Source organism: Liolophura sinensis, chromosome 6 (assembly GCF_032854445.1).
Source record: "Liolophura sinensis isolate JHLJ2023 chromosome 6, CUHK_Ljap_v2, whole genome shotgun sequence".
Taxonomy (NCBI): Eukaryota; Metazoa; Mollusca; class Polyplacophora; order Chitonida; family Chitonidae; genus Liolophura; species Liolophura sinensis.
Window position 1 is genome coordinate 64,303,341 of NC_088300.1, and position 25,557 is coordinate 64,328,897.

General features: G+C 40.2%; 4 protein-coding genes across 4 annotated transcripts; 1 reads left to right on the forward strand and 3 right to left on the reverse strand.

Moving 5' to 3' along the window:
- Positions 1-4,024: 4,024 nt before the first annotated feature.
- On the reverse strand, positions 4,025-7,576 carry LOC135468989 (steryl-sulfatase-like). Its single transcript, XM_064747502.1, has 2 exons — positions 7,229-7,576; positions 4,025-5,513 (listed from the first exon to the last, which is right to left on the reverse strand). Exons 1-2 carry the CDS (start codon positions 7,476-7,478, stop codon positions 4,069-4,071), a joined length of 1,695 nt encoding a protein of 564 aa, XP_064603572.1. The 5' UTR covers positions 7,479-7,576; the 3' UTR covers positions 4,025-4,068.
- Positions 7,577-10,875: 3,299 nt separating this feature from the next.
- On the reverse strand, positions 10,876-13,751 carry LOC135469057 (steryl-sulfatase-like). The gene is made up of 2 exons (XM_064747576.1): positions 13,479-13,751; positions 10,876-12,643 (listed from the first exon to the last, which is right to left on the reverse strand). Exons 1-2 carry the CDS (start codon positions 13,744-13,746, stop codon positions 11,151-11,153), a joined length of 1,761 nt encoding a protein of 586 aa, XP_064603646.1. The 5' UTR covers positions 13,747-13,751; the 3' UTR covers positions 10,876-11,150.
- A 1,469-nt stretch (positions 13,752-15,220) lies between these two features.
- Positions 15,221-18,829, reverse strand: LOC135468765 (arylsulfatase A-like). Its single transcript, XM_064747179.1, has 2 exons — positions 18,549-18,829; positions 15,221-17,014 (listed from the first exon to the last, which is right to left on the reverse strand). The coding sequence occupies exons 1-2, from the start codon at positions 18,814-18,816 to the stop codon at positions 15,564-15,566; spliced, it is 1,719 nt and encodes a 572-aa protein (XP_064603249.1). The 5' UTR covers positions 18,817-18,829; the 3' UTR covers positions 15,221-15,563.
- A 354-nt stretch (positions 18,830-19,183) lies between these two features.
- On the forward strand, positions 19,184-25,398 carry LOC135467915 (lysosomal proton-coupled steroid conjugate and bile acid symporter SLC46A3-like). Its single transcript, XM_064745842.1, has 6 exons — positions 19,184-19,280; positions 20,265-21,156; positions 21,664-21,903; positions 22,263-22,346; positions 22,865-23,018; positions 23,497-25,398. Exons 2-6 carry the CDS (start codon positions 20,301-20,303, stop codon positions 23,627-23,629), a joined length of 1,467 nt encoding a protein of 488 aa, XP_064601912.1. The 5' UTR covers positions 19,184-19,280; positions 20,265-20,300; the 3' UTR covers positions 23,630-25,398.
- The last annotated feature ends 159 nt before the right edge of the window (positions 25,399-25,557 follow it).

Consider the following 25,557-nt stretch of genomic DNA (forward strand, 5'->3'; position numbering starts at 1 on the left):
TACTGTATGTTATATAAGTCATTTTTAAACCACTATATGTCTCTAAAACTACTATGTAAAGGAGGTGTCATTTTTGAATTAATGGAACAGAAGGCTTTACTTTTTTAAATTTTATATTTTCAATACGTTTTTAAAATTTAATCAAACAAAAAAAATGGCTTATCAGCGCTTCGTATCTTTCGAAAAATGCATAATCGGATATAATGATAAGCTTCAGAAAGAACATGCAGTGATGATTACAATAATTAACCTATAGAGCTGTTCGATCAGATTAGAGATATATAAAATTCAACTGACTATACACGTGGTAACCTGGATATTATATATACAGACTGCAATCTGGTGTAATTTGCTTTATACTCACTCCTTACCAGTTTTCTTCTTTATTTTGCGGAAAATAGTATATACATAGTTCAAGTAAATATGTATTGCATGATGCGATGGAGCTTTCTCTTTAACCGAACGGTGCAGACAGGTTATACAGGTTCCATAAGTGCAAAAACACCTTTCTCAATACATGCCATGATGCCGCAACGTCGACGAAATCTTGGCTTTTTTGTTTTGTTTACAGGCACGCTAACATTTTTTTTAATAATAATCCATAATTACTGCCATTTGTTATATACCCTGGTATAAATATGCGTGAGTAATTTAGAATGACAACCATATGAATTATCATATTATGGGGAGTAAACATTTTTGGTGAATCACATCATGAATATATCGTCCATTAAGATGAATGCATACATATATTTTCATGTATATGTTAACCACAGTTACCTCCCCGGAACTGCGCGTACCTTGCGTATCTGGGCCGAAATTTTAGGCCTTACATAGGTATAGCTAAGTGACAAACTGCCATGTAGTAACTGTATAATCTATAATCTTGTACGTATATCGGTAACAAATCTCGCTAGGTGTTTTTTCCCCTGATAATATGAATACACGTAAACGGTGTCTGCCCGAGGCATATAGTGCATTCATAATGCATGTAACAATAATGTAACAAAAGGTTTGTTACTGTAACGTCCCTGTGAACTATCACCTTTATATGTAGTAGCACGTTTGTATATTCACTCTGGACCGTTTCTTCAGATGCCGGCAATTGTAAAGTGCACTTCAACATATACATTAATTAGAGATGAGCTACAGGCCAAGCATGCATATTTGCATGGCGGAGACAAATTCGAGCTATACAAAGCTGCTGGAGTGTTTTAAATCCGAATCACGATCTTGCATGACATCCACATATAAGCAAAACAACAATGTGTCTTTTGCAATAGTAATAAAAGTAACAGAAACATTATAATTTTCCTGCTCCGGTTTTGCTCTCTATGCTGTACCTTAAATATATTTTATTCCTACATAAACCAGGATTCTGCTAGTGGACTATACGAATACCCGAGGCCTGGTCCCTTATCATTGTTTTAATGTGTTTGTTTGTTAAATGTGATGACAACACAGCATTTTGAGTAATTCTAGACCAGTGGCGTCTAATAAATTGGCATTAACATCACTGCATGTTTTTTTACTCAATTCTGCTTGAGTCATGGTGCTAGATGGCGGGTACATTGCTATTATTTATGCATTTACATGAACAGTTAGAATAAAACCCTGACTGAGGTAAAATGACAAGAAGCCCAATTTCACCGGTCATACGTGTTACCCTTTGCCAGCTGTCACATTGTCGTCCGGTTTTACTATGCTGCATGTGCGTCTTTGATCATATTTAATGCAGCGAGATGCGCGAGCGCTTCAATAGCAAACTTGCTTTCCGCCATAAAACAGACGACAACGACGCTTGTCTGGAGCTATAGGGAGGAGGGCCAAACTTCACTATAGTACACCTGGCTATAGAATTGGCCTTAAAATTTTGGCAAGATATACTAAGCATCCATCAGAAAATGGTACATTCAACAGATTAGTTTTAACAGAAAGTATGTTGTCTGAGTAATGCTAGAATGTATTGTGCTCATGCTGCAGACTGTTCTGTTAAATATACCACACATATTGTATTAATTCAACACAAATATTCCATTAGATTTGCAGGATATTGTGTTGAAAATGACAGAATATTATGTTATGATAACAGAATACATTCTAGCATCACTCAGACTACAGACTTTCTCTTGAAATTAACAGATTATTTTTCCAGTGAAGTCATTAAGATCATTACGATCAGAATAATGAAGAATGGCGCCAACTGAACGAGAAACATCACCATGTCTGAAGTATCTTTTCAAGTTATGTATACCTCAGGATGAGAACTTCTCACTGGTTTCCACTGATAGCTGCATGTATGAGCTTGTGTTTCAGATCTGTTCTATTTCTTTGTACGAGCACATAACAGATCCCAATGCGTTACATAAACCAGTGTTTCAGACGGTCAACTGAATTAATGAATGCTCTTACAATATGGCATAAATATGCTAACAATGCTAATAACTTATTCTTTGGTTACTGTTTAACATTTTAATACTCACCAGAATTTACATCAGTATGATTCTAAATTCGTAAGCTCGGTTTCACTTAACTTCCTAAGATCAGTAAATTGCTTTCGTAAGTACTGTTTTGCCTCAATCCAACATGGAGAATTCCTCGACAAAGTCTAACACTATATAAGTGTGGTATTATGTTGCTAACACAAAATATTAACTTTTGCATAAGTAAAAATTTTGAAAAATTTTGTGAAACGGAGACCACTTGTATTCCAACTGTTTCACCAGTGATTTGGTTTGACTTGACTTAAATTGGGGATGCCGCGACAGTGTGGACGTATACAATTCCGATTATTTCCAGATTTTTTTATATGAAACTATATTTACCTGGTATGTCGAACGTGGAGCTTCATACACTGGGTTCGTTATTTTGGGAATTGCATGGTCTTGCAAGTAATTGGTATGGAACGTCCCTTGACGTAGGCCTATATGAGATCTGTTTCATTCTTCCCAGCTTACCTTTTCAGAAAACAGATATACTCTTCCGTTAAATATAAACTGGAACTCGGTTCGTGCGCTGTCAACATATGAATGTTCTATGCTACAAAAACATGTTTCCTTTAATCCTACAGAAATTCTGACTTCAAATTATTTGTGAATAGCAGAAAAAGGCCATAACGTCACACTGGGAGACTCGATGACGAGCTACACAAAGGGTCCAAATGACAGTAGAACGCATCTTTTTCTTCTGTGACGTTGCAGTGTGTGTATTCTTCATACATGTTTTATGAGTACACGTACACCGACAATTGTGGCCATAATAAGGGTAAGAACATGAGTTCACAGCATTGGACTGCCTTTATACAAGCGGGAAGGAGTTTTCCGAGTTCGCATTAACATAAATGTACCTTTCGTATCGAAAACAAGCCAGATTTCGCTAACCACTAATTTTCGATATAAGTCTGTCACACTCGGTGTAGTCCGATGTTAGGTTTGGCAAAATAAAATTTGGGATTTTAAAACGGAGCTTTCTCTGACATTGGTTTGTGGCCATCCTTAGCCGAACAAAACTTTGCCAAAAATGACGTCAGATCAATCTCGAACTACACTCCGTCTCGGCGGAGGCGTCCGCAAATACATAGGCTCGTAGAATGTTTGATGGAAACCAAGAAAATTACTACAAGCTTCTCTTGTTGAAAAAGAATATGATATTAATTTTGTAAAAAGCAGCCGTGTCCACTCTAGGAACGGCAACGCGTTATTCGATATTTGCCGTTGGAGTGGATGCGTCTTTTATAGTTGTATTAATTACGACGTTATGGTCTTTATTTTTCCCACACGACGAAGTGATATGAATTCGGAATGACTAAGAAACACGTTTTCGTCGCCAACAGCACTGGCACTTTGTGGACATCGCCAAGCGACAGAATCGAGTACCAGATAAACGATTCAGAGCACTTCATGTGGAAGCTATATCAGCTTTGAACATGGACAACAGATCTCAAAGCTTACGATTGATGTACGAATGCCTACTATGACGTCTAGACTTACAGAAATCACAAAGAAGTTGTGTTTTACTGGTTCTATCACAGTGTTTATTAGAAGTACGTCAATTTTTTAAACTTAAAACTTATTCAAATAAGCCATGGAAGTCTTCCTTTTCCGTCAGTTGTTTCTTGCAAAATGGTGGATTGTGACATAAATATAACCATGGTCTTAAAAGTTGGGTGAACTGCGATGGGTATGGTGACAGGCTGGACTTGTGGAGATCAACAGCCGACAAGACCTTGCTTACCATCGTCTCATGATCATTGAAAGAAAGTGACTTGCTTTCGGTGGGATCTTTTTCTACGTCAAACAATAAAGGCGGGTTAAAAATGTCTCCTGAGCAACTACGCGAGTAAACCTTGTACTTGTCAAAAGTGACAGCTGCAACTCCACTGATGTCACAATAATGCATAAGAGCTCTACTCGAAACGGCAGTCCTGGGATCTTTCAGTCTCGGAAGTAGACTTATGCCATCTACGTTCAGAAGAAACCCAGGTTGTACAATGTCACGTATTGTTGGGAGTATATCCATTAAGCTGGCAATTACAGAGGTCTGTTGTTGCGTCTGTATGACTGCTGGCCATGTGATAATGGCGGGAACGCGTATACCACCCTCCAACACTGTTTGTTTTTCTCCCTTTAAATGCAGTACATCATACGAATGCCCCGTGAAATAGCGAAGAGATCCCCTCATGCCTTCAGGATGCTGGGCTTTGGTGATAGGGTTTGTTAACTCGGCACCGTTATCGGAAGCAAAGATGATCAGTGTGTCCTTGTAAACGTTAAGATCTTTAAGCTTGTTTAGGATGGCCCCGACACTCCAATCCATTTCCATTACGGAGTCCTTATACAGACCTTGTCCAGATCTGTTCCGAAACCAAGGGGAGACAAATGGTGGATAATGAGGCTGGAGATAAGACATAAATAGGAAAAACGGTTCTTTTTCTTTGGCCATGGCGGAAACGAATTCCAGCGACTTTTTGGTCATTCGTAATGTCATGTTTTCTTCCACATAAGGCTGTTCCAAGATATTCTGGTTATGCATCCAAACGCACGATTTTGGATTGAAAACGGCGAAAGAAAGATACGATCCATAAGCTATTACAGCTATGACATTAACACCAAGCAGAAACTTTGCCAATGGTTTGCGCAGAAGGCCAAAGTGACTTGTTACCAGCAATGCTATTAGAACGGGTAAAAGTCTACGACTAAATGAGAAGAGCATGTCTAAGTCTGTAATGCGGAACTCGTCGTTCAGAGTACACTGGGGTCCGTGGGACACTGGGGTGCCGTAAAATAAGTCAAATCCAAGATTTAGGGGTAAGTGTTCTCCTCCTTCTCCAACACCAAGGTTCCATTTACCAATCATAGCCTGTCTGTAGCCCTGATATTTCAAGAATGTCGGTAAAAGTGTCCCATTCAAGCCATTAAGTCCCCCTGGCTGGGCGACACTGTGAAAGTCCGAGTTACGAAGGATAGGCAAGGCTTTAGCGTCCCTGAGCATGCCATACCGGACAGGATACTGACCTGCAAGAAAGAATACACATCTGTATATATTACACAGCATATGGGTTCCGCTACGAATCGCTTACAATTTATTGAGCTCCTCGGTTTAATTATATACATCTGCTGCTCTAAATCAAACGACGGTATACCAAAGATATGTTATAGGGTTCTTTGTACATCCTAGTTTATAGCTTACACAATTCACGTACTTTTTCTGTCTTGCAGGATTTTAGAGGATTTCTCACATCTCAGCGGATGTATTTACCTGTGCAAACAGCTCACTGAGGTACCATTAAAATGTAAACTTTGAACATCAGGCACAGTCAGAAAATCACAACAGGATGAGGAGGTTTCTGTGGGCAAAGTACAAAGACCACTGTGGTGTTTCCTTTGCAAAGAAAATATTTCCACCGTGATTAAACAGTTTTCTCACACAGGAAGAAAGATTTCAAAATATTTTCATTGTGAAAAGCATACCCACCACTGTTCAAAATTTTCCGTGCAGAAGAAAAGTAAACCGATTAGTGTATGGAAACTGTTCAGATGTTTCACGGTCAGCAGTGAACCTATTTTCTTTGTCACAGAATACAGCCTGCACGTGACTTGCCTTTCTCGCGGATTCATTTCAGTCCATCATCATTGTGGGATTTGGACTGCATGAAATCTTCATCAAATTCAAACAGATGTAGCACAAAAGCATGATACGACCATAGCTGACAGTGTTAACTGTCTCATATTCAAAGAGCTTCGATACATGAGAACTGTTGCCCAAGCTTATCAGTCAAGTCTGGGTGGACTTTGTGGCCATAAAATACACCTTTCGGGAAAAACTAAACATTTTACTATATTTGCATTTTACTGACACTGAGATGCAAAATATTCTTTTCATTTTATAAAAGGCATATACAGTGATACGAGGGAGTATAAAAATGAATGCATGAATGCTTGGAGTTTAACGTCGTACTTAGCAATGTTTCAGACAAATGACGACGAGGAGTCAGTGTGTGCATATCCTGTATCTTCTTGTAGCAGGGCGAGTCCATGCCGCCAAAGTGGTATCGCCACTGAAGCATCATGACAAAATACACCAGGCATGACACCTCACTCAGTCACATTACACTGACACCCGGCCAACCAGTCGCGTTTCCTTACTCTAACCTCTCAGTACTGAGTGCCATGCGAGGCAGCAACAAGTACCATTTTTAAGGTCTTCAGTGTGACCTGGTCCGGGTTTGATCCCGGGTATCTGTACTTCAAAGGGTGTATAAACCAGGGAGGAAATATAAACACATGCATTTTGAGCCCGTCGTAGAAAACATTCATTTATTTATTTATTTATCTATTTATTTTATTGGAGTTTACGTCATACTCAGGAATAAGACGCCGGACAGCTTTATGGTGGGAGGAAATATGGGCAGAGCCCGGGAGAAACCCACTACCATCTGCGTGTTGCTGGCTGACCCTCCTACAAGTGACCGGAGAGGAAGACAGCGTAAGCTCGACATGAATCGCAGAAAGCATTGTCTAAATCCAAATTTGTTTCAGATCTCTCACTGAACTATTGTGGGACCTACGCTCATCCATACAATTGTGAAATCATGCGCTGTATTTCACGCCTGAGCAAACGAGGTCAAGTGTACGTACTGCAGGCACTACAATGCAGGCTTCCCCCGGAATATGTCCTTTGTGCATGTAGCTAGTTTATATGCACACCTCTGTGTGCTGCATGGGCCTACCTGTGAGAATCGCTGCCCTAGCCGAGGTGTCCCCAGGTTCTGTATACATCCTAGTAAATCTCAAACCATCCCCTGCCAGTCCGTCAATGTTAGGGGTAGTTGCCTTGTCATTGCCATAACACCCCAAATCCCCGTACCCGAGGTCATCGGCCAGGAACAAGACGATGTTGGGGTTAGAAGCCACTTGTCCCTGTTCCAGTTGAACAAGTGCCACCACCAGCACGCAACGTGCAAACATCTGTGGATTCATATTAATCACAGTTTTGTGCAACTATACAGCGGTTCGAGTTAGGTCGTATGCACCTCGTAACCTTCATACATTGTGAAACTTCTGCAACTTGCGTAGAGATCTACATACTCTTGCAGGTGTTCTCTAGATGTCCATGTACGAAGGATATAAGGGCATATGGGCGTACCCGACCGGAAGTATCGTTAAAGAGACAGGCCTGAGCATGACCTGCTATCCCCTCCCACCTGGGCCTCATTTAAATAGATGTCCTCCATACGCCTGTCTCCATTTTCTCTTGATGAAAGGATTCGCGTAGACAGCCAACTGTACCGAGAAGGGTTATAACACAAATACGGCTACCCGCATACATATCATCACGTGTTATAAATTGAATCAATTTAATTATTCGTTCATTCTACTATAGCATCTGATTCTTTTGTACGGCATCGATTAAACAATCTGTCAATTCATTAAACAACCATACAAACAAACAGACATAAAAATATACGAGCAAACCAATTAAAAAACACTAAAAATACTATGATCCCTTAGCTACCCTACTTGCTGCACCCACAAAACATCCCACAAGAAAAATTTTATTGAAATATAGGCCTATCACGAGGGCTGATCACAACGGTTTTACAACTGAGGTGAATATACGTTCAGTGACAAAATGAAAACACACGACAGGCGATTCAAAATCATATACCAAACTTTGACACTCGCGATGGGTTTCAAGCAAAATTGTGAGGTTTAAACCAAGTTCGCTGTAATTCAGTATTGGATATGGGTAGATACTACATTATACCGGTTTGCCAGGCATGTTTCGTCAGTACCAGTCATGTCGCTCGATTGCCGTTCTAATAAAATACTGATTATCTATCAATCATGTAAAATTATCATGTAGAAAACGTGTATATTAAGAGCGAATGTTGGCACGCACTAGTATCTAGCCTATATATGGAGTCCCATTCGGATCATTCTCATTGCGATAGCAGTGTTGTAGAACGGCTGTGGTTATACCTTTACAGGTCAAGAAAATTCAAGTCGAGATTCATTATTCATTTGGTAATCCAGTATTCAAATGTACCAATAAACAAGCCCATCAAGTCAGGCTATAATTAGCACTATGTACTACTATTGTACAACGTAGGCTACGTATAAATGTCAATAATGTTCAAAATGTGGCACACTAAGCAGTTTCTCGTTTGTTTAAATTGAATTTTTGTTACGCTAATTGAAATTATTTCGGTTATTATTGCTGGTTTTCTTTCTTTGTGTCAAGCGCAGAAATAACAAGATTGAAAGTATTACATGAAATCTAAAGCCGCTACACACCTTCGCTTAATTATAACTGAGAAGTGCTACGCTTGATTTATGGGTGGAGAAAATCAGGTAGGTCCCGGAGAAAATCACAGCTCTTCAGCTGATTGGTACCTAAGAACTACTATGACGCAAGACCGAAGCTTAGTCAATCAGGTGTTTAGATTCGACTATGCGGTCTCCTTGCTCAGTTGCTGTAGTTTTGCACTCAAGCACCCTGAAGTAAGACCAATAAGCAGCCTTAAGAAGACCAATGATCAGCCTGAAGTAAGACCAATGGGCAGCCTTAAGTAAGCAATGATCAGCCTGAAGTAAGTCCAACCAACACCCTTGAGAAAGACAAACCAGTAGCCTTGAGTAAGACCAACCAGCACTTGACACTAACTAATAGCCTTGAGCAAGTCCAACCAACAGCCTTGAGCAAGTCCAACCAACAGCCTTGAGCGAGTTTAACCAACAGCCTTGTGCAAGACTAATTAGAAGCCATGATCAACCAGCCTTCGGTTAGACCAACCAGTAGCCTTGGGCAAGACCAAACAGCAGCTTTCAGCAAAACCAATGAGCAGCCTTGAATAAGATCAATCTGTAGACTTCAGTAAGTCCAACCAGTAGTCTTACATAAGACCAGCCAGCAGTCTTACATAAGACCAACCAGTAGTCTTATGTAAGACCAATCAGTAACCTTCAGTAAAAACAGCCAGCAGCCTTAAGTAAGAACAACCAGTAGTCTTAAGTGAAGACCAATCAGCAGTGTTGAGTAAAACCAGCCAATAGCCTTATGTAAGACCAATCAGCAGCCCTTGGCAAGACCAGTCTGCAGCTTTCAGTAAGACCAACCAGTCGCTTTGAATAAGACCCATCAGCAGTCTTTGAGTAAGACCAATCAGTGACCTGAGTCAGACAACCAACAGTCCTGAGCAAGACCAACCAGCAGCCTTGAACAACAACAATCAGAAGTTTTGACTAAGACAAACCAGTAGCCTTCAGCAAAGGCCATCCAGCAGATTTGAGTAAAACCAACCAGCAACCTTAAGGCCAATAAGCAGCCATGAGTAAGACCTACCAGTAGCCTTAAGCAAACAGAATCAGTATCCTTAAGCAAAACCAACCAGAAGCCTTGAGCAAGACCCAGTAGCCTTCAGCAAAACCAGTCAGAAGTTGAGTGTTGAGTAAGACCAACCAGTAGGCTTAAGTAAGAACAATCAGCAGCTCTGAGCAAGACCAATCTGCAACTTTCAGTAAGACCAACCAGTAGGCTTAAGTAAGAACAATCAGCAGCTCTGAGCAAGACCAATCTGCAACTTTCAGTAAGACCAACCAGTAGGTTTAAATAAGAACAATCAGCAGCTCTGAGCAAGGCCAATCTGCAACTTTCAGTAAAACCACCAGCAGCCTTAGTAAGACCAACCAGCAGTCTTGAGTAAAACCAATCAGCAACCTTGAGTAAAACCAATCAGCAGCCTGAGTATAATCAACCAGCAAGGCAGCAGTCTTCAATAAGACTTATCAGAAGCCTTGAGTAGACCAACAAGCAGTCTTACGTAAAACCAGCCAGTTGTCTTATGTAAGACCAATCAATAGCCGTGAGTAAGACCAACCAGTAGCATTTAGTAAAACCAACCAGCAGCCTTAGTAAGAGCAACCAGCAGTTTTGAGTAAAACCAATCAGCAGCCTTGCGTAAAACCAATCAACAGCCTGAGTATAATCAACCAGCAAGGCAGCAGTCTTCAATAAGACTTATCAGAAGCCTTGAGTAGACCAATCAGTCGCCTTAAGTAAAACCAATCAGTAGCCTTAAGTAAAACCAGCCAGAAGCCTGGGTGTAAACAGCCTTCAGTAAGACCAATCAGCAGCCTCGCAGTTGAGAGGTCCTGGTGTCAAATTGTGCATACAGGTGTCAAAATGTATAACGAACTAAACTGGTTTTCATATTTGTCTAGTTCAAGAACTCTTCATGATCCACATACAAAAAAGAAACAGCATAGGTATAAAAATAAAATGATAAAAATCTTTATTTTGAGCATTCATAGAATTGTGGAACAAACAAAGAACTGAGAGTTATCATCAGTCTATTTATTCAAAATACACCTCCATTTTGTTCATAGATCACATGCATATGTATCTTTAATTTAGCACCTTGTTGATTCACATCTATAAAATATTATGTACAAATGTGAGAAAAATATCCAGTAACACCCATAAACTTTCTTGTAAAAATATTACCGAAAAGAACTCCTGTGTAAATATGCTTAGAAATGGGAATGTTTTTTATGAGAATAGCAGTCCAACAATATAAAACCTTGTAAAAAGATATTTTGATTCAAATTTTTCTTTAAAAAGCTATAACAAAAGAATGTGCAAGTTTCATATTAAGTATTACTGAAAAGGTATTTGTAATCTTGCTCCTCAGATATAGAAATTTGACAGTAAGGAAAATTTGCACATGGAAAAAGCCATGGACGGGGTAATCTGGAAAAATGTGAAGACTGGGCCACTATTTCTGGTAATATATTAGACTGCTGCCTAATTACACCCATGTGGATCTTACTGAGCAGTGGCTCATATTCCCTCACTGACAGAGGAGTTGTCTCCCCTGGATCTTCAGCAATGTTATAGAGAAGTGGAGGCTGAAGCATGACTCCCGAGCAGCCATGATTATTTTCACCAGTGGTGTAATACAGTTTATAGTTTCCATATGACACTGCTGCCACAGCACTCATTTCACAGAAATGCAGTAACAACTCATGGTGGATAATTAAGCCTGGGTCCTTGAATATCGCAGTTAAACTTTTACCATCTATAAATCGGTTAACATTTCCGATTTTCAGAATTTCCTGTACTGTTGGAAAGACATCCATTAGTGATGCAACAGCATTTGACTGAGAGCCTGGAGGAATGTGGCCTGGCCATGAGATGATCGCAGGCACACGGATGCCTCCTTCCTTAAGAGAACCCTTTGTACCAGATAACTCTATACCTACCTGATTGTGGACGGATTTGTACAGAGTAGAACCCCGCATCTCAGGTGGGTTTGGTATGTTTGTGGCAGGGTTTGAGATCTCAGGGCCATTATCAGAAGAAAAAATTATCAGGGTGTTATTTTTGATACTTAACTCTTGAAGCCGTTTGACAATCACACCCACACTCCAGTCTATCTCCATGACAGAGTCATAGTATATTCCTTGCTTGGATTTGCCCATAAAGTTTTGAGATCTTATACTGGGGTGATGGGGCTGTAAGTAAGACATCAATAGAAAAAAGGGAGACTTGTCCTGTACTGTATCTGATATAAACTCTATGGCCTCATTCGTCATCCTCAGTGTCATATTTTCATCTTTGTACGGTTGCTCGATGATCTCCTTGTTTCTCATCAGAATGCAAGACAGAGGGTTGTCATGTAGCAAAAAGAAGAATGCACGATGTAGAAACAGGCCAATACAGAAACAAGCAAGGATAAGCACGATGGCACGCTTCCCTATCATGTTCATGTATACACCTGTGAGAAGAAAAGCCACACCAGCACTAATGGCTGGAATGTGACTAGAAACAGACCTCACAAACAAGTCATGGTCAGTCAGTCTGTATTTCTCGTCACTGGTACATCCTGCACAATGAGACCCTGGAATACCATAGAATACATCAAACCCACAGTTCATGGGCAGATGTTCCCCGTCTTTCCCCATGCCCAGGTGCCACTTTCCTATCATGGCATTTCGGTACCCTGAGGTCTTTAATATCTGAGGTAGGAAAGTATCCTTGCCGCAGGCTAACCCACCTGGCTGAGCATTGCTTACAAACACAGGTGACTTGATACCATAAGCATCCGTGTCTTCCATCAACCCATGTCTCACAGGGTGACTGCCTGGAATAATAAAATATCCACAATTTAAAATGAAGTGCAATGGGCTATCATGTTCCTCTTTGAACTAGAAACCACACCTGAAAATAACAGAATGCGGGAATTATCAATCACAATAAAATTAGATGATATCCTAATGATCAGTAACGTAATGTTGTACACTTATACAAGTCAAATCTCTTGAAGTCGTTCTGGAGAAAACCTAAAAGACTGGCAGCCTGTTCAAATGGGTGGCAATAAGAAGGTGGGTGGTGAGGTGAGTTGTCGCCTCTCAGAGCAAACACAGGTAAATGGGCAGAGGTCACCTAGGCCCTTGATGCCACACACTCCTGCTTCGCTTGGAGTTCTGGCCAATTTTAAGCCAATGCAACAAATTGATTATGTAAAAAGCGTTATATTAACTCATTGTGGAGGCCATTCATTTTTATTTATGAACTGGCTGTTTTACAGTACACACTCTTGGCATTAAATATTGCTATCAGCAGATTTATTCTGAAATATTGATTTGACATATTATAATAAACTTAACAAATGTCCTGTTTTACACACTGTTTTAAGTTTACAACCACTTTTCAAACATTCCCGAAACCATATACTGGGTGGCGAAAGGACATTCCCCCAAATAAAGACTGGAGTGTGGGTTGGCAGGGAGGGGGGGGGGCGTGGATGGTAAGTGGGGTTGAGAAAGAGATGTTTGTACTTTAAAATGTTTGGGCGCTAAATGCCATCGAGTAATGGTGGTAGAAGGGGTTCTGGTTGCATGTCACAGTACTTAGTGCCCGGCTGTGTGTGGACTGACAGGCGTGAGGGGTAATATACTTTAATACTGCGTACGTACCTGTAAGTAAAGCAGCCCTGGCTGGTGTGCAAACGGGCTGAGAGTACATCCTGGAGAATTTCAACCCATCAGTCGCCAAGGCATCAATGTTTGGCGTCGGCACTTCATCATTACCGTAACATCCTAAATCCCCATAGCCAAGATCGTCTGCTAGAAAAATGACAACATTAGGTTTTGTGTCTTCGATATTAGGCTCTGCGGCAGCATTTCCAAACCGCAACACTGCACAAACAATTAACAACCTAGCTAAATGCTCACTAGCCGGCATATTTCACTAACTTACTCTCTATGGGACTCTTAACAGCTAGGCAGACCGCGGGGAAAATCGCATGTCCGGAACAGTTTCTAGTAACGGTACTGCACGGCCTAGCATGTGGCACTGGTTGTTTATAAAACTCGGATCTACATGCATGACCAATTTTACACATTACCCTACAGCTTTATGTGTTGGTGTAAAAGAACAACCTTTGAAGACAGTCGTACATGTACAAGCAATAGTATGCAAGCGCATGCACAACTTACAAGTACGCTTACTGCAGTGAGCAACTTACACTGAACAATTTTAATCAACTTTCGCATTTTACCATGTCACCGACATTGTGAGCCTGCAGCAACTGACCACGTTCATGAAGTAGTAGATGACAGGGCAGCACCGAAGCTGCATGTTCTGAGGGCAATGAAGTGCGTCCGGTACAGTCATCAGAACGCTCTGTGTGATCGGGTTATGAGGTAAAAAATGTGACATTTAGCCATGAGCATAAACTTTACCACAGTCTCTCAGCCAATCAACGTCGAGGTGAAGAATTTGTAGGTTTAATGGCGGGAATTCTCAGTGAAGGGCTGTGCGTTAGATAAAGCCGTCAAATCAGAATTTCCTATTGTTGCAGGCCTACTATATCCGTCCGTGTTAAGATTGGTCATCGTCATATTCAGTTAAATCCCTTGCTAGCGACGTGGCTTTAAGTCAGTTTCAGGTCTTGAGCCCGTTTATCTGTACCATGTGAAAGCTAACTGGATTAAATGCCCTTGATAAATTAAGATATCTTAAATGCGACCGCGTGACAGGACAACCGCCTGAACCGGATGGTCATGTGAACGCATGCATTTTTATAACCGGCTTCGATGTAAACTGGTTCAGATTTGATCTAGTTCAATTTTGACCGTGTGAACGGGGTATTAGTATGACAATTTTGAAGTCATTCTGAGCACCTTTGAGCATTCATTTTCAGACGAAGGAAGAAAATTCATTTATTTTGATTGGTGTTTTGTGCCATATTCAAGAAAAGTTGAATCAGTAATATTTCTCTGTTTTTAATAAATCTTGGATCTGAAGAACTACCGCATCTCACCAGGTCTTGACTTAAAATTGCTGCAGTTAAAATGGTTTGGTCTGGGTTTCAGTTTTCAATCTCATTAGACAAGGGCTCGTGGACTTCCACTAGACTGCTCAGTCAGCAATTCATCCAAAGTCCTTTGGAATGATAATAAATGCTACAGAAAGCTGTCAGTAGCAAGTTGGATCATCAAAATTGCCCGTCATTACCTAATTTGCATACACAATATTTTGAATGCTCAGCCCTCCATTGAACACACTTTATGAACTCAAGCAATACAGTAAATGTCACATAACAACTACATTGTACCAGTTTGTGTAAATGTGAGTGCAAATTGCAACAATAAGTGACATCCACATTTATTTTGTAATACATTTAATATTTTGACTAACCATTGTAAATGTCCATCAAAAGAAATTTGAAATTACAATCTTACACTTTGTCGAGAAAAATTATTAAATTTATTTTCAAGGGCATTGAGGTTCCAAGAAATATGCATGAAAAGAATCTTAAAATGATGAATAAATATATATGTAGTATGGAAAGAGCCATTAAATCATATGTATCGTAAGTGGGTAATCTTACAAGATATATACCTATACATTTTAACAGTATTGTTTTTATATTTACATTAAATTTATGTTCTCAAAACATATACAACCACTATGTCACAGACAAAAGCAACATTATGTATAAATGTTTGACAGTTAACTATTGATTATTAGGTATTCATAATTTGTTACTCAGGTAGTCAAATGTGACAGTAAGGAAAATTTGCACAAGGAAACAGCCATGGACGTGGAACCCTAGCAAAATGTGAAGACTGAGCCACTGTTTTTGGTAATAAACTGGTTTGCTGCTTTATAACATCCATGTGAACCTTGTGAAGAAGTGGCTCATGTTCGTACACTGGCAAAGGAGTTGTCTCCCCTGGATCTTCTGTAATATTGAAGAGAAGAGGGGGCTGAAGTATGGCTCCTGCACAACTGTGATTGTTTTTTCCACTGAGATAGTGCAATTTATAGTTTCCATATGACACTGCAGCCACACTGTTCATATCACAGAAATGAAGTAACATCTCATGGTGGATAATTAAGCCTGGGTTCTTGAATATTGGAGTCAAGCTTTTACCATCAATAAATCGGTTAACATTTCCAATTTTAAGAATTTCTTGAACTGTTGGGAAGACATCCATTAGTGAGGTCATAGCATTTGACTGAGATCCTGGAGGAATGTGGCCTGGCCATGAGATGATTGCAGGCACACGGATGCCTCCTTCCCTCACAGAACCCTTTTCACCTGACAGCTCAACACCTGCCTTATGCTGCTCTGATTTGTACAGAGTAGAACCCTGCATCTCAAGCGGGTTGGGTATATCTATTACAGGATTAGTGATTTCGGGGCCATTGTCAGAGGCAAAAATAATCAGGGTGTTATTTTTGATACCTAACTCCTGAAGTCGTTTGACAACAACACCCACACTCCAGTCTATCTCCATGACAGAGTCATAGTATTGTCCTTGCTTAGATTTGCCCACAAAATTTTTAGATCTGAAGCTGGGAACATGTGGCTGTAAGTATGACATGAACAAGAAAAAGGGGGTTTTAGCATGGTCCAGATCTGAAATAAACCCTATGGCCTCATTCGTCATCCTCAGTGTCATATTATCATCTTTGTATGGTTGCTCGATGATCTCCTTGTTTCTCATCAGAATGCAAGACAGAGGGTTGTCATGTAGCAAAAAGAAGAATGCACGATGTAGAAACAGGCCAATACAGAAACAAGCAAGGATAAGCACGATGGCATGCTTCCCTATCATGTTCATGTATACACCTGTGAGAAGAAAAGCCACAACAGCACTAATGGCTGGAATGTGACTAGAAACAGACCTCACAAACAAGTCATGGTCAGTCAGTCTGTATTTCTCGTCACTGGTACATCCTGCACAATGAGACCCTGGAATACCATAGAATACATCAAACCCACATTTCATGGGCAGATGTTCCCCATCTCTGCCAATGCCCAGGTGCCACTTTCCTATCATGGCATTTCGGTACCCTGATAACTGGAAGATGCGAGGTAGGAAGGTATCTCTGCTACAGGCTATCCCACCTGGCTGGGCATGACTTCTAAATACAGGCCAGTTTGGACCGAAGATAGCCAAGGAGTCTCCCATTAAACCATGTCTCACAGGGTAACTTCCTGGAATATGAAAATAATAGAACAGCATTACCATTAATACATGCTCTGGAAGTCATCACATAAGCTTTTCCATATTTATATTAATCGCTAAGGAAGAAAGACAGAATATGCAAACATTTAAAAGAAAACAACAAATAATACAACTTAAGTTATGTTAGAAGGGGTGTGGCAACAAACCTAAACAGCCACAGCCATGTTTTTCTGACAAGCTTGTCACTGGTTCAATCTTCTGTGATTCAAAAGTTCAACTTGCTAGATTACTGTTAAAAAGATGCAGGCTTTGGCATTTATAAAGGTCAGTGAAAGTTTCTGCGTGTAGTTCAGTGGCTTCGAAGCTGAACTCTGCTTTGAGTTACAGGTAGTCATTACTAGGTATAGATGCACAGAGGTCATTGCACATGCGGTGATTTATTTATTTATTTATTTATTTGATTGGCGTTTTACGCCGTACTCAAGAATATTTCACTTATACGACGGCGGCCAGCATTATGGTGGGAGGAAACCGGGCAGAGCCCGGGGGAAACCCACGACCATCCGCAGGTTGCTGACAGACCCACATGCAGTGAAGGTTGAATATCATAAATATTTTTCTTGTGAGAGGTTAAAATCATAACCCACAAGACGCGAATTCTGACAATATCATGATTTTGTGTATTTGAACAAGTCTAAGCAAAGTTTTTGGCTGTAGACCTTCACAGACTTGTGTATATAGCATGGCGGCCTGTCTTGTAAAGACGTAGGAATGTTAAAGTTGATTGAACTTGTATTATAACATCATTCTGCTAAGCTCTGATTGCTTAAAATGTCAGAGTGACATCAGGGTGTGTAATAACAAAACTGATATCTAACTCTTGCCAGTGAGATATTACCTCTATCAGTGATGGAAATCCTGACATTTCACCATTACCGGTATATAAATAATAAATGTATATATATTCTTGGGGTCTTATGTCTCACATAACAATTTTTCGTCATGAGACAATGAAGAGACATTAGGTCTATGTACATGTAGTGTGTTATCTTGTGGTAAGGCGAGTCCATACTGCCACTCAGTGCGCTGAAGCATCATGTCAAAGACACCAGACATGACACCCCACCCAGTCACTTTATACTGACACTGGGCAACCAGCCCTAGCTGCTTCCTGGTTGTAATCTCTCAGTGCTGAGTGACAAGGGAGGCAGCAACAAATACCATTATTAGATTCTTTGGTATGACCTTGACCAGGTTTGATCCCCGATCTCTCAGACTTTGAGGCAGATGCTCTTACCATTAGGCCATTAAAGCGGTCTCATACATACTATTACCAAGGGAGAAGAGTGTGAGGATGACATCAGTATATATGGTGAATTGTTCAGTTTACATGACGAAATCTCATGACTGAGTGGGTGTGGCTGATACCTAGATACAAATTAGAACTGAGGAAGCTTAAGAATCTATAGGCCAATCCATTGTATTCTATATGTAAAATATTGGTATGTGGGTGAGATCAAATAATGATCTATGAGGGAGAGTGTATTTTGTAGGCCTACGTACCTGTAAGTAAAGCAGCCCTGGCTGGCGTGCACACGGGCTGAGAGTACATCCTGGAAAACTTCAACCCCTCCGCTGCCAAAGCATCGATGTTAGGCGTCGCCACTTTATCATTACCATAGCAACCTAAATCTCCATAGCCAAGATCGTCTGCTAGAAATATCACAACATTAGGTTTTGTATCGCCATCATCATTAGAAGAATCAGCGTTACCAGATTGCAATAATGCATATATTAACACCAAACGAGGTAAGGGGCCACAAGCAAACATTTTTACCTCACTGGTGCTCTCTTGGGTTTTACGATGAAATGCGAAGATTGAACGGTTCAAACAGAAAGCCGACAGGGAAAGTTGTCAGCGGGACAGTTTCGGTGTTCTAAAAAACTAGGATCTGAAAGACGAACGGTATGCCCCTCCCTATTTACGTGTCAGCTCTGAGTTTTTAAGCAGAAAATCTGGCGACAATTTAGGTCAGAGACACGCATTCATTCAACTGCTGGTCACGTACCACATATCTGTAGCGTATATGCAGTGTTTTAGTTCTTACGCAATTTATATGTAGGCTGCCTGATCAAAGTCCAATTTCGCTATTGTAAACACGTCGCTGATAAAATTCACAGCGTAAATCAGACACAAAGCGACATACTGTGTGAATGGATTCCATGGTGTAAGCAAGTGTTCAGTCTGATTGAATGATCGGGGCTAAACACGTCTGGCACAGTCTGGGACAAACGGTATTTTGATGTTCGGGTATCGGCTATTTGTCTATATAAATGAATGTCCCTTATAATTTCATCTCTTCGAGTCTGAAACTAGGCCCTATGCTAGCTCTATAGCCCCTATGCATATGTAGGCCTGTATGACAGGTATCAATACAGATAATAACATAATTAGAACCAAGCTTTCTGCAAGCATGCATGAACTTTTTATGTTGATCTAGGTAGGCGAAGCCATTGCATCTGGAATTCACACTGATGAACAGAGCCGTGTACATCTGGAAAAAAAATAGCAATACGTACTGTTCAGTTTGCATGAAGTCGGTCCTTTTGGAAGCAAGTCTTGCCTATTTGGCTTTCATTTTATTTTTATGTGGAACTAATAGTTAAGCTTGCTGTACAGATTTCAGTTCAGTTCAGTTCAGTTGAGTGACACGTCATGAAGGCGACTCGGAAGATTCGTAATGATGGCGTTCATTAGTTTCTCGTCCAGTGTAATCCGTTCTAGATGCTGAAGCATATCCGGAAACATTTAATAGGCCTATATAAATTTGAAACTTTCAGTCCTTTTGAATTAGATCTTTCATTTTCTATACGCTTGTCATTTGTCCATATTTTCAGCCATTTCCAGGCCATACCTTGCGTTTGTTTTGCGTTTATATATATGGCGCTTTAATTTTTTGGGTAGATAGATGGGTGATGGTGTGTCACACTTCACAAACTTTTCTGTATCTCCATTTTTGCGGTTGGCAGAGAAACCGGACTCTGTCCCTACATGTATGGTATCTATATACTGTATAAATAGGTATATGACTTCGTCGTTTCCTGTGTGTCTATATACGCCCATGGCTTGGCCAGCGCTCATATAGCTTTCTGCATTCAATTAACAGTAATACAGTTTTATTTGCAAAATTGAAATTTCTTGCATCTTTGTAGCTATTATATAGCATTATTTGCAAAACTGATATATATATATATTTTTTTTTTTTTTATAATTTACAGGCAGGCGTCAAATAAAGCTGGAAGACAGCAGTAAAGATGACGTGTCGTCACACCTGTAAATCCTTCTTCAAGGGCATAACGGTAGAACCTGTACTGTTCGTGTACATGTTGGCGTCTTTTCTGCAGTTTCCCGCGACGCAAGGTCTTGCGTTTTCAAAAGTTTGCCTCCTAAAGTACAATAGCACCCAATTTTGTGAGAGACTTAGACACAACGACACGCCAAACTTTGAGGAAACGTTTATTCAGTCGAAGACGTCGTTATGGATTACATTCCTCACCATTTCTCTCACGGCACCATCTATTCTAACGACGGCTTTCATTGGCTCATGGGGTGACAAGATCGACCGGAAACTTCCTCTGATACTGCCATGCATTGGTGGAGCACTTTCTTCCTTGTGTTTCCTGATTAACAGCGTGTTTGTCAAGTTACCTTTGCCTGTGCTGTTAGTTGGACCTATACTGAACGGGCTAACTGGCGGATTTGTAACGATGATCATGGCGACGTTCAGCTATGTGACTCACGTTTCGGAAACGAGATCTCGAACTTCTCGTGTTGCTGTCGTAGAAGCCATGTCCTTCATCGCCGGAACGCTGGGAGTGATATTAATGGGGATTATTCTTGATCGAGCTAGTTTTACTGTTTTGTTTTCTTTGACGTCAGTCCTGTTCGTCATTGCACTTATGTACGTTTTAATATTTGTAAAAAAATTGCAAACAGACTGTGGCCAAAGTCAATCCGACCAAAGACTAAGGCAGCGACTGGGGCACTATTTCAACGTGACTCACGTGAAGGAATCGATGGTTTGTGCGTTCAGAAGACGCGATGGCCATAATCGCTTACACCTTTGGATTCTGTTTTCTGTCATCGCAATACTAATGATTTGCACATCTGGTACGTCCTTCTGTCACGGATATTTGCGCTTTTCCTTTGATCTGGATTTATAAATACACCGGCCTTTTGTCGATATATAGTATTGTGAAAATCCTCTCCAAAAATAGGTGTAAGATGCAAGATTTCATCGCCAGCTTTTGTTCAGTGTTCAGTTCAGCGCTCATACCACAACCATCAAAACCATATCTACTCGAAGCAAGCAGGACAATTCCAGTGTCGTCATATTGTATATTGTCCTGTCTCCGTGTTGTGAAGCAAGAGGTCTATTGTCTGAAAGGAGTCCGGACAGATTCCACGCAGGCAGTTTTACTTAATCAAATCGCATTAAACTTCACAGTGAATATGGTTTCAGGTGTTCAATTTTCGATACAGGCCTACTAATTTAATACTAACAGTTTACGCTTTTCAAGTGCTCCCGAATTTTGATTTTCACTTTTCGAAATATAAACGAAATGACATTTTAAATACTTAATAGATATCTGATTGGTAATTGTGCTTATCTTGCAGGTCAGATGGACATTTTGCTGCTATTCGTGAGGCACTCGCCGTTGTCTTGGTCCTATGGTCTCTATGGTTACCTACAGGGGTTACACAACGGGCTCCGGAGCCTCCTTCTTTTATCCCTGCTGCCACTCCTCAAGAAGATCGGACTCCGTGACTCCACGCTGGTGCTCACGGGATTGGTGTCCAAAGTGGCAGGGTTGGTGCTGCTCGGCTTGTCCTCCAAAACGTGGATGGTGTTTCTAGGTATAGTTAAGCATTGTAGAGTCGCATTTACCTGTAGGTATTTATTTATATCAGTTAAAACTTATTTGAAAAGCGGCCATGAGAAAACATACTGCATGTTTGTAAATTTTAGAAGGCGATCTGGGGCAGTATTCTACACAGCTATGGGTCGTAAACTTATTCGATATTCCGGGAAAACATGATTTTGGGGATAGTTCTGGAGACTAAACAGATTAACTGGAAATGTCCCTTGAACATTTGCACAGAAGTGAGAGATAAACATATATTTCTAAACTTTGAAGAAACGTTCATCGAAACTTTAGAGGTCTTTTCGATTCGAAATTTGGGAAGAAGTAACAAAAACAATTATGTATTTGCAGTGCCTGTGGTGTCTATGTTAGAAGGTTATCCTTCTGCAGGGTGTCGTTCTTTGATGTCAAGAATGGTGGAGAAAGATGAACAAGGTCAGTACCTTGGTAAATTAACTTAGTAAAGCCTGTTTTAGTCTCTTTATTTCCGAATAACTTCAAATTGTTTTTTCGTAAGACATCCAGGTGGGCTTTTAGTGGTTAAGATATATGCTGAGTCTTGTAAACAACTTGAGAGAGGAGCCTTTTTCTCGAAGAGAAAGGAGAACGAATTTGGTATGATTAATTAACCAATGCATCTTTCACAAATACACACATTTAATATCTGCTTTTGCATCAGTCCAATACATATAAGTAGATTCGAATATTCGAAACCCAGTTTTCAATTCTAACAAAAGACTTAATTCCGGTGTAAATCCTGGATCTTTCACACATCAGTTGAGTCCATTGAACGTATTGCTCCGCGGAACCAAGCTCAGATCCATACCCGATGAAAGTATGAGTATAAATTTTGGTTTTCTTATAGAAAGTAGGGCATGCGTGTTGTCCGTATGGAAGTCGTGGGTGTAGAACTAGTAAAATATGTATAAACCTGTACAAACTGTTTATTTCAGGTAAAATATTCGGTGCTGTAGCCTCGATTGAAAGTATAGCTACTTTGTTGGCCTCCGTAATATTCAATAATATCTACTCTGCGACACAGTTCTACCCTGGGCTGACCTTCCAGATAATGGCCGGCCTTTGTAGCGTATCTATCGGATTAATGCTGTAAGTATATGGAGTACTTAAAATCACCATCAAAACTCACCACTGTCTTTCTTTGCATGAATGTTATTCCACCGCTCTTTTATCTGGTGCTGCCTCATTGGGACGACTTACGAAGGCAAGTAAGCCGCCCAGCACGAACCAATACACTGATACAGGTCAACCAGTCGTTGCACTATCCCCTTAAGAGAAAGTTACACCTTCCTCTTTTTAAGGTCTTAGGTATGACGCGACCCAGGATTGACCCTGGATCTCCAGCCTCCTGAACCGGAGGCGCTACGAACTGTGCTGTCGGGGCCGGTTAAATATAATCAGAGTGAGGCTCGGACTCACCTGCCTACATCCTTTGGTGACAGCGACCGTACATGCATATAGGCCGCTTTGAACAGTCTTATATACTCGTTGAAATTAACTGAATAATAACTATGTGACGCTGTTTCCTTTGATGAGTATTCCTAAATAAGTAAAACTTCTGTTTCAGACTCGTACACATCCATTTGATAGGTAATTGGTACAGTGATCTCGTTGAATCCGAAGCCCAAGAGGAACCTACTCACACCGAAAACATTCAGGATAGGGACGACGACGACTCCTCTATAGCAGTTACAAGATGATTGGCGGTTATGTTGTATGTTTACTACATGTATATTGGACACATGTATAGACAAGGGTGTACGGTCTGGTCTGCGAATGCAATGGAGGCATCTTTATTTCTATCTGAAAACCTAATTAAAGGACAAAACAGCGCCTAGCTAAAACATATTTCAGTGGAAAGCAGGATACTCAAACTTTCTTAAAAGCATCATGCTTTATTATTTTAATGAGATTTCACCCCATAACATGTAGCACAAAATGACAATACTGCACAAATGGCTGGTGTGAGTCAAGGCAGCCATGTTGAGAATTTTATCCATTCAAACACGTTGGTATCTGATTGCGCGGTTTAAGATGTGACGTAGCCTTTACCCATCCACTTCTTTGAGTAACAAAACTATTGCATAAGATATCACTTTGTTGTCGTTTAAAATGGTTTAGTTGAATGATACCCGATGGGCCGTTCACAAAGTGTTGTAGGACAGGTCCGTATCATTTACGGACCACCACAGACGTAAAATCATTTCATTTACAAGCCTTATAATATTCAACCATGGTATCACAAATTGTGTCAAACAGTAGCATACCGTCTCCTCCCAAACCGCATTCATCTCCCTAAATACATTTTTGTCATTCAATTTAACATTTAGTCAGCAGTTTTTAAATAATAAATTTATCAGAATCTGTGCAAACTGCATTATTGATGCCGAAAGTTTATGGGAATGAGATGACGGCATTTCACCGGACAACGCTTAAAATATATTAAAAATCTTATGATATAATTTCTTTTCTCTGAATTTATTACAACTGAAGAATATAAATTTTGCTCCTTCGTCTTTCTCCCATACAAAATTGAAGAATAAAATCAAGCGACAGTAGAATGTTTAGATCAGCCTCATTGGTGCTTAGATTTATTTCCATTTATTTCAGAATTGAGTATGAATCTAGTTGCACAACAGTCCTGTTGTGCAACTTTAACAACAGTTAAATTTTGTAAACATTTAATTGAGCTCAAAATCACCAGGACAACCGCTCCGGAGGCTTTTACCTGAACCATGAATAGTCCGGCCGTGCATCTGCAGCTAGGCTATTGAAACAGGGTCGATGGAGTTCCTTGTAAATGATATAGTAGGCCTGCTGTATCAACAGTTCAAGCAGTGGAAGAAACATTCTTCCAGTATGTCTAATTTCCGAGAAAACTATATTTATCACTTGGGCGGGCTTCCCTGGCCGAAGTGCACAACTTCTATCTGTCCTAGGCTACTGCTTGGACTATTATACGGAAAATACCTTCGACTTTAGAAAGATAGAGTAAACGTTACGTCAGCTTGCCCTAGATAATGGAGACGTGCTGAAGCTGTGTCAAGACCAAGTTTCACGAAACTTTTTACTGGGTTGAAAAAATCTAAAAAAAATATTTAAAAATTTAAATATTTAGCCTTTCAGTAGACTTAAACATTAGTCAAGCGCTGTCTTTCACTTTAAGTAAGACAGTTCAAAATTGTGACGCATGTTCTTACCGCTGTATTGTAATGATTTGATTCGTTTTGAAGGATATTGCTGTATTTTTTTCATTTTTAAGCAAATTTTACAAATTTTGGTTCAATTGTCCTTTGGCTTGAGTGTTAGGAGGGCTGAACTTCACGGTAAATGTGGATTTCTTTATCATCCATTATCACTATAACTACAGAAAAGGGAAGGGTAGAGGTGGCAAATGTGTTTTGTACACACCTTCATAGCCGCTACATGCAGGCTAATTTGTTTTCGTTCCCAGACTACCTCTGCTCAAAACACTTAGACTAGTCCAACATTTGATATTAATTATGACATTAGATTTTTATAGATAAATTAATGCTTTTTACTTTAGATATGCAGTTGTATATACTGCAAATACGTATTCTTATGCATTCATTTTTATACACGTAGGTCTCAAAGGGATATAAGCAAA